This window comes from Neltuma alba, unplaced genomic scaffold (assembly GCF_004799145.2).
Source record: "Neltuma alba isolate B1F8T4 unplaced genomic scaffold, ASM479914v2 tig00004241_pilon, whole genome shotgun sequence".
Lineage (NCBI taxonomy): Eukaryota > Viridiplantae > Streptophyta > Magnoliopsida > Fabales > Fabaceae > Neltuma > Neltuma alba.
This window is the reverse complement of record NW_021633617.1, coordinates 104,511-114,235: the sequence shown is the minus strand read 5'-3', so window position 1 is coordinate 114,235 and position 9,725 is coordinate 104,511. Positions and strand designations below refer to the sequence as shown.

The 9,725-nt window shown below is 33.4% G+C and overlaps 1 protein-coding gene across 1 annotated transcript; it reads right to left on the bottom strand.

The window, feature by feature from the left end:
- Window positions 1-1,245: 1,245 nt before the first annotated feature.
- LOC114744028 (chaperone protein dnaJ 16-like) lies at window positions 1,246-4,273 on the bottom strand. The gene is made up of 11 exons (XM_028932207.1): window positions 3,985-4,273; window positions 3,383-3,506; window positions 3,138-3,220; window positions 2,887-2,998; window positions 2,700-2,804; window positions 2,487-2,537; window positions 2,202-2,291; window positions 2,002-2,110; window positions 1,756-1,904; window positions 1,622-1,675; window positions 1,246-1,511 (listed from the first exon to the last, which is right to left on the bottom strand). Exons 1-11 carry the CDS (start codon window positions 4,119-4,121, stop codon window positions 1,302-1,304), a joined length of 1,224 nt encoding a protein of 407 aa, XP_028788040.1. The 5' UTR covers window positions 4,122-4,273; the 3' UTR covers window positions 1,246-1,301.
- Window positions 4,274-9,725: the final 5,452 nt, after the last annotated feature.

Here is a 9,725-nt window from a genome sequence, read left to right as displayed (position 1 = left end):
GGGTCGAGAATAGACTTTTGATACTTTGTTATGGGGTTGCAAATTAACCCCATGAGAAAAATCTAATCGCCCTATACTAACAGTTTTGCTCGGATGGAACTTGGCCCTATTGATATAAGTTGGTCCAAAAAATTGTGCCAATTTTTTACATTATTTAATGAATTTTTTTTTTAATAACGTGTATTCGGATGGCCAATATGTAACTTCACAAAGATTTATATTAAAATTTTGGTATAAAAAAGAGTTGTGTGGCTTTTATCTTGTTAAGAATTAGGAACTCCTGGTAATCTATTTGCACAAGTAACCTTCTACGCCTATTCTGATTTTTTTTTTTTGGGGAAAAAATAGTAAGATAAACATGCAATTAAATTCTGCATTACGGACTAGCACTGTGCCTGTATTGACAAAATTATGATGAGTGTGCTGTTAACTTGAATTACATACTTGCTTTTATTTGAAATGCACATCACAAAAAATATGATTACAAGTTCTACTTAATCAATTCAACTATAGAGGCCTTTTATGAGACAATAAATCAAGGGATCAAAAGCGGTAATATTGGTGGGATTTTGGCTTAAATATTATTATAATCACCCTTATGGATGACTCTGTTACTTAACTATAATATTAATTATAGTTAACAATACTTCATAAATAATTTTATCTCATTAAACTTAGAGGGTATTTGGATAGAAGCAAAATCATAATTTTAAAAATGCTTTTACAGCATATAAAGTAAATATGTAAAAGTACTTTTGAAAAACACTTTTAGCGTAACCCAATCATCCCCTTACTTCGATTTCCTAGTAAAATAGTATATAATGCAAGGACTACTTCCCATCCTTTCATTAAATTCATAAATAATTAAGTCATACTTGAGGAAGAAACATTGAGGCTAGACCATTTATGGCAGAGGATGGGTGGGGGAAATAGGGTTAATGAACCATGAGGTGTTTGGTTTCACATTAGAAATCAAACTAACATAAAGCCAAACATGTTTCTATTCCTAACTTAATGGAACCATTAACAACGATAAAATGCTGAAGATGAGCTAACAGACTAGAAAGAATTTTACAGAAACAGTGAGATGTCACCCCTGAGCTATGGAGCCCTCAAGGACACAGTCTCCCAGCAGCTAACCGTTGCTTTGGCAGATCCTCCTTCTTACCTATCAAAGATGCCAATAAAAAGAAGAATGCAGACGACCTGACTATAGTTTCTCTTTCCCATTAGTACATATTTCGACCATAATAATTCCGTACTAGGTCCTAACATGGGGTGATAAAAGAATTTGTTTATGCCTAGCAAGCTTTTCTCTTATCAGCTTTTAAGTGGATGTTATACCATTTCTTTCTCCTCCGTCGCTCCCTTGTATATCTCTTCTCTCTTGCTTGGCCATCTTCTCGCTCCTCCTTGGAAGAACTTTTACTCCTCTTCGTCGTACTTCGTTTTAATGGAGCAACAGTATATGATGAACGTATTTCATTCCTCTGCTTAAGTAGCTCATCAATCTTCACCGAGAATGAAGAACAAACAAAAGTTCAGTGGATTCCATCCAACAGAAAGGAAAAGGAAAGATAAGTTGAGCGGAAACCCTAATCTTATCAAAGACAAAACCTACCGCTTGCATTTCTTGTGTATATCTACTTGTCATCTCTGTAAATTGTGCCAGAACCTATCAAGATTTAATGAGAAACGTGAAATCTGATGAAATGTAATTACAACCATATACCCTGCTTGCGTCCAAGTGCTTACCTCTCGGTATTCGGACTCAAACTTCGTTAGGTCCGCCCTTTTAGATAAAATTTGGGCTTCTACACTTCTGAGACTTTCTTTCTCTTGACTAAAAGGCGCAGCACATGAAGCTTCTATAGTGTAGCTTGCACTTTTGAAAAAATTGTCACCTGTAAGAAATTTTGACAGCATATATCAGTTCCTAAATACCGTAATTACAATCAAGGAATATAATAATCAGCACTAAGCTCAGAAGTATTCATGTACCATAAACGGCAAATACATGAGTACCGGCCTTCAGTTCTGTTAGTTCACATGGGCGGAACCCATCTAGCTTTCTGAAAAATGATGCATCAGGATCCTTAGCAGCAGCTGTCTGCAAAATGGTCCGATCATCAAATTGTAGTAATTAAAACATAAGGGAGGAAATTTTAAGCGAATAGTATTCTTTTACGATAACCACGTACTGAATTCATGGTTTGATCCAATTGATAAACAGGAAAGCCAAGAAAATACATTCCCGCAGAGGTTACCTTCCCTGTTTTTGCACTGTCCTCCTACAATAACAATTATTAACCTCAACAAATTTCATCGAGTGCTCAGAAACTGGAAGGTTTTAAAAAAACACAAGAAAAAAGTTAAAAAATTACTAGAAAGCCAAGTAATCCTGAGGAAAAAGAGAAAATTAATCATATTATTCCACCTTTCACTCCTTCCCTCCCCCTCAGACTGACACAGGAAAAGCTTAATACCTGGAGTGCAAGACTTAGTCCACCAGTCTCTTCTTGATCAAAATATAGTAACTGCGGAATTCAAACATATTAGTATTGTTAAAATATACACAAATTTCACATATCTTCATGGAGTTTGGAAGGGGAAAACAGCATCAACGTGGAATAACTAAAGCCTTAACATCAGCAGATTTAAAGCAACAGAGATGATTATACAGAGACTAAAATCCTAACCTTGAACTTGCTTTTGTCTGATGATTGCACATGGCAAACCAATCCATCCTGTGCTTCTTCTTCTGATAATGTAACTGAATAAAAGTGAGCACATTGCTTCTCAACCTATCAGATGGTATCAACAAAAAATTAATAAAAGACAATCGTTAAGAAGGCCACAAGAAATTGAAATGAGAAAATAGGTCACCCTTTTAGATATAGGCAGCCCAAGAGGAAGTGAATGAATGATCACTGCCCCATTAAGCGCTTCTTCCAAAACAGTTGCTGATACAGTTGTCTTAATTGGCACACCAAGTTTACTGACATGTATGAAGATAACTAAGGATGAAAATGTGGTAAAAACAGCAGGGATGGGGAGCATTCAAGACAAAGAAATTGCTCCTTGGAGCTAAACTAGAGAAACAACACAATGAATGGGCAGAGAATATTTTTTCTCACCTAAAAAGTGCTGCAAATATTGTATTCACAGCACCTAAACTCGAAAGATCCAACTCCAAATCTTGGTTATCTGATTCAACAGCCTGCACCAAACCATGAGATTACATCACCGGCATTTCATGTCAAAGCTAAACAAAAAATGATGTATGGGGATCTTAAAGATGGATGAAAAAAATATAAATCTGGCAAAGCTCATGACCGCCATGATGTCTTAATGGTTGATGCCCAAACACAATTTTAATCACCTCAAGACCATAAGAGTCATACTGATGGCGTTTTTCAGGGTCTGACAAGATATTATATGCAAAGGTGGCCTCTTTGAACAAATCCGCTGCTTTAGGATCATTAGCATTCTTGTCAGGATGATATCTGCAAAAGGAATAAACCTCATTTTAATTTTATTCTACTACGTCACTATTTTAGCAATAAATTAAAAAAAATGTATATTCAAATGAATGTCACAAAAGCATAGTTGCTCCTATTTTAGCCCTACTTGTTTTCACTCAGCAAAAATTTAAGATATGTTCACTATATTCCAGTCATCTCAAAGAACTACGGACATTTTTAGCTCATGACACCTTGAAATTAATTAAAATCTAGGAGTTAAATGGAAAGGAGCTTTGATGAATATTCTAGCATTTGTATGGCATTGTGCGTCTTTAATATATCTTCCCTTTTGAATCCTAGAAAAGGGATTACCCCGCCTATGAATCCCAAATATCCAAAGAGATGCATTCTCAAAAAATTCCAGGCCCCACAATGAACGGCGGGGTAGTTTTCTAAAAGCTGCAGAGCTTACTTCAGGCGCAAGAATAAACCTCACAGTTGAAGAAACATTTAAACATACTTGAGTGCCAGTTTCCGGTAAGCAGTTTTAATGTCTTGATCTGTGGAGTTTCGTGAGACGCCGAGAACCTCACGAGGGTCCCGCCGGAGCTGCTTCGCACCGTGGCGCTTCTCTGATTTTGATCTATCCGTCGGCATTCTTCGAATTCTTCAGCTCGAGAAAACGCAGAACTACTCCGCTGTGGTATAAAAACAAGAAATCAAGAAGTGGAGACGGAGAAATTTCCGGCGTCGGGGATCATCTTTTCACAGTACTCATCGGCAAAATGAAGCTTCAGGATTGGAAAACGGTGAAGGTGAGAAGTGAGAAGCTGAAGTAAATGGAGCTTGAGGCCTGAGCTCTGGAGGAGAGGGGCGGAGACGGAGACGAACAGCACAGAAGACAAGGGAGAGCCAGAAAATGGAGGGGAAATTTGGTGTTTTTAAATATATATTTTAAAAAGTTTTTGAAATCGAATTTGGTTGCGGCTAAACGAAACCGGGTGCGTACTGCGCCCCGACAGGTTAACAATAGGCCGCAAACTTGGGTAAATTTCGAAATTTTTTGTCTGGCCCAACTAAACTAGGGTAAAAAAATTGAGATTTTTCAAAAGAATAATCCGAGACGGGGGCAGCATTCATCAGATCAAAACTCGCTGGTAGGCGCCCACAATATTGAGAATAAATCGATTAAATTCATTATAGTTTTTAAACCTTGATTGCATAGCATGATTAATAAAAATATTTTAAGAAAAATTTCAATGTTTTGGATTTTTTTTAAAAAACAAACAATACATAGTATTATCACTATTTGTAATGATTTTTCTACAAAATATTAGTACTCAAACAATACTTAAGCTATTTTTCCCCAAAAAAAAAAAAAAAGGTTTGCGCATTTGAATGTGATTTTTGTGATTCAAAATAAAGGTTAAAGTGGGGGCGGCGGGGCGCGTCAGGCGCACAGGAATTGAGAAAGGGCGTTTAGAAACGGATAGCATTTTGAAACTTCGAGGTTTGGCTGATTATGCTAGAAACAAGACTCTGAAACAAACCCCTAAAATCCATCAGTCTTAATGCACCGATGTGTTCAAAAGACTTGAGAGGAAAGGCCAGGGAATGGGAGGCGTAATTGGACGGATAAGTAATGATTAGGCATAATCAATGCTACTCCTCCAGTCCTTATTATAAGACCCCATTTGACTTTTTATTTGGTCCTAATTATAAGACCCCAATCCATTTTATCTCTTATATTTATGTATTTTTTTCCAAGATAATCCTTCTAATAATGATAGTTTTAGCCAATATACTTAATTAGCAAGGATATTTTAGGAATGACAACACTTATTTATTATAAATAACCAACTTAACTTACTTCCTTAATCTCCTCAAATAAGTCAATTGAGTCTTATAATTAGGACTGGAGGAGTATAAAGTTAAGCAATTGAAGTTTGCGTGTTATTCATTATGAGGATTGACCACGATACAGTGACCATTGTCTTCACTGTACTTTTATCTCTGTTGCCTCTGGATTTATAAATCATTTTTCTCTCTATCTTTTCTTTTCCACTTTCCAACCATAATTAATAAGAGTAAAATTTAAAAAAAATAATTAAACATCGTATAGACGAATTAAAAGGAGAATTAGAATAGATGACTTGCAGGAAAAAATATTTAGTAAAAAGATCATAAAAATTAGAATTATTTAAAGGGAGCAAATGTTAAAATATAAATTTTAAAACACCAAATTACCCCTGTCTACCCTTCGTTTCCTTCGTGATTGATTGTTCCGCTCATGTTTTCATTTAATGGCTTTTGCACTCAATTTCAAACTAATGTACTACCTTCTATCTTTAATATAAGACCCTGTTTGATTTTTATTTTAATCCTAAATATAATATCATAATCCATTTTGTCTCTCATATTTATACATTTTTTCTTCTAAAGTAGCCCTTCTAATAATTAGAGTTATAGTCAATACACTTGATTAGCAAGGATATTTTAAGAAATACAACACCTATTTACGACAAATAACTAACTCAACTTATTTTCTTAATCTCCTCAAATTAGTCAATTGGCTTTTATAATTAAGACCGGAGGTAGTAGTTTGTCCCCCCCCCCTAATTTTTCAGAAAGTTAAGAGTATTCTAAAATAGCCATACAATGTAGAGAAGTCACTAAAACTCATATACTCCTCCGATCCTAATTATAAGACCCAATTGACTTATTTGAGGTGATTAAGGAAGTAAGTTAAGTTGGTTATTTATAATAAATAAGTGTTGTCATTCCTAAAATATCTTTGATAATTAAGTATATTGGTTAAAACTATTATTATTAGAAGGATTATCTTGAAAAAAATGTATAAATATAAGAGACAAAATGGATTGGGGTCTTATAATTAAGACCAAATAAAAAGTCAAATAGGGTCTTATAATAAGGATCGGAGGAGTATTAATCAATGTCCACAAAACATGCCAGAATCTTTAATGAATAACACATTACTTACAATTGTAGTAGATCGAGGAAAACTAATTCTTATTGCTTATTTCTTAACAAAGCAATAAACTAATGGTGGGTAACGCAAACAAACCCAAGTCAAATATGTTCGAAAGTAATCACTAACAGACAATGAGAGAGACGCAAAAAATTCAAGAACAAGTATCTACGTTGTCCCCTACAACATATTCTAGCACCAGGTGTTATTGCCAAAGAATTAGATTACGAGAAGTCACAAATGCGTAAAGGGCAAGGCTTTTGTCATCAATAAGTTCCAAGGATTTCTTTTAATTTTGTGTGAAGTAGAGTGCAAGCTAGTAAAAAATACGTGAACTCATTAACCGTAGATATCGTATGAGAAAATATATGAAGATTAATTATGGATAATTTAATCCTTCTAAAATTATATTTTAATATAAAGTCTTTTAAAATAATTACAATTTTTATGATCCCTCTTCACTAAATATTTTTCTCTCTTTTGTTCTAATTCTCTCCCTGTAATAAAAGACTGAAACGATAGTTCTCTTTGTCCCCCCCCCCCCGGTTTTTTTTTTTTTTTTTGGTTTCGATCTGTATTATACTTCTCTAAACTTATTACTTGGGATGGGGATTTTATAATTCTTTCTTACAAGGAAACAAAGAAATACAGTATAAACAACGTAATAATGAAGCTTTGGTACATTGCGCTTTTTATATATCACCTCTTTCTCAATTTTCATATGAATGCACCAGAGATACTTATTTGCCCCGTTTTTATGAGAGATAATTTGAAACATTTTCAACAGTAAAGTAAAATTATATATTTTTCAACATTGCAACCTTGTATGAATTAAAGCAAGATCAAGGCCAACCAAAGGAGGGAAAAAAACAAAGAATTAAAGCAAGAGGTTCTCACCACAAGTACAATTTTCCATATCTGAAGAAGCCACTGTTAGAAAGCAAAGGACAGCTCCCTGTGGAATTGGCATGCGACCCTACTTTGGGACAGTATGCTCTCTTCATTACTTAGATTATTTTTTAATTTTAGTGGCTATTGGCTAAGAGTGTGTTTAGATTAGTAATAGCAAAATTAATTTTTATTTCATCTTATTTTTGCAAACATGAGTTGAGGTAAAATTCAATTAGTATAATATAATTTATGTTTACATTGACGTTTATAAAAAAAATTAGTTTGACAAGTTGAAACTTATTTAGATGACTAATAAAAAAGTAAGTTTAAATATAAAATGACTAAAAAATATATGAACTTTATTGAATAATACATATTACAATATGATAATTGTTAGAGAATAATTAAAATTAAAATTATAAAAATAAAATTTTTTGTTATTGAGAAAATTTTTGAAAATAAATTTTAATTGATTAAATATACATAATGAATAAATATGAATATAATTAAAATTCATTGAAATTGAAAATTTTTCAATTAAATAATTTTCTTGTTAAAAATAACATAATTAAATATTTTGTTTTATGCTAATTTCATTTCATTTCTTTTTTTCCTTTTCATTTATTTCTTTTTTTCCCCTTCATCAGACACATCAACTGTGAATTTAGATATAAAACCCAACAAAAAGAAGGAACACATGGCATTACCTCCCCCCTCCCCAAAACTACATCCCCATCGACTAACTTCTTGTCTTTTTGTTTTCAGTTCTTCCTTGTTTTCTTTAGATAGAGATTGCAAGTTGAAAAAGAGGGGGGAGGGAGTGAAAGCTTCTGGTTTTCTTATCAAGGGGGCAAACTCGATGAACTGTGCGCAATAACACTAGAGATGGGGGCTAGTTCATGCTACTGGATCTTCTTCTTCATGCACAACTTAGAGAGAGAAAGAAGAGAAAAAGGTCGTTGTGCACTGCTGATTCTTCTTGTTTAGTTTTGATAAGCCTGAACGTGTGATGACAAGAGAGGAGGGACAAATCTGGGCATATAAATGCACCTAACAGCAAATTGACTTTCGCAACGATAGCCTCTTCCTATATTTGACGGTGCTGTGGCTTTTCTTCTTAAGTCAAATGGAGAAAAAGCCAATCCAAACTAGCTTTTGTTTTTAGACGAGCTTCCAACCCACATTTTTAATTCTCAGCTAATTTGTGTGTGTGTGTGTGTGTGTTAATTCTTAGCTATTTGAAATTCTAATGCCTATGAGCCTACCCCTAGATGTGGATCCTTACCAATTTCGCCCTGTGGACTAGTATTAGACAACTACTTACAAATAGGTATACATGACTTAGAATTAAAAAGTTTAGGGCTAAAAATCATAAGTTTTAGAAGATAGGGAAACATGGTTCAACATGTTTCTTGAGAAGCAAAATGCTTGCGATAACTTGTGAGTTCAACGTGATCATCACATGAACGGAGATTTGTTACTTTTCCACTGTTCCAAGTTTAAATGTTAAAAACTCTTGGGGGCTACCATATATAAGCAGCATATTGTTCTGAGTTGGCTTGTACTGTTTCTGTTCTATGTTGTTAATTTATCATTTCCTTTTTTTTAAAAAAAAAAAGAAAAAAGTTAATAAAACTTTTAAAAGTGTAAAGTGTAAATAGATGGAAAGGAAGCGAGTAAAAAGTAAACCCAACATATTTTTTCGTTTAAATTTGTTCACTAGTACAAATTTCGGGCATTCGATTTGAGTTTATTTATAAATTTATAATGACTCAATGTTGTTATTCTTTCTCCTTAAGTTAGACTTCTCAAGTTGGAGTTAGGAGGTAAAAGATGGGGAAAATTTTCAAAAATTTTTTATTTTTTTTCCCTTCTCATTGATCTGTGATTGATTATAAATGATTTTGATATATGTGCATCAAGCTACATTTTACAAGGAATGATTACTTAAACTCATAAAAACTGATCTTTTTAATGATATAGCATGATTTTGACAATATCAAGAAAATTTTCTAAAAGAAGCCAAAGCAACTCATCTATGGCATTCTTGGTTTTTAGATAATGCTCAGCATAAGCCACTTATTGACGTCAAAAAAAAAAGAAAAAAGAAAAAAGAAGCCGCTTGATACGACAAGCTTAGAACTAACGAATCAGAAATATGGATTCATCATCAAAATTGATCATAAATTTCACTAGAAATAATTACTTGAACTAATAAAAAAATAGATGATTCAATGATATGAAGCATGAATTTGACACGATAAAGAAAATTTTCCAAAACATTAGTTGGAAAAAAAGAAATACATGAAATAATTAATAAGTAAAATAAAATTTCAATATGTTATTGAGCATTTATAAATAATAATGAGACAATTAGATAG

Bases quoted from the DNA above. Each gene is read 5' to 3' on its own strand.
- LOC114744028 (XM_028932207.1), bottom strand. From the start codon at position 4,121: ATGCCGACGGATAGATCAAAATCAGAGAAGCGCCACGGTGCGAAGCAG. The intron at 3,221-3,382 runs GTGATTAAAATT...GGTTTGGTGCAG, and splicing joins ATGACTCTTATGGTCTTGAG to GCTGTTGAATCAGATAACCA. The intron at 2,292-2,486 runs GTATTAAGCTTT...TTGTTATTGTAG, and splicing joins GACTAAGTCTTGCACTCCAG to GAGGACAGTGCAAAAACAGG.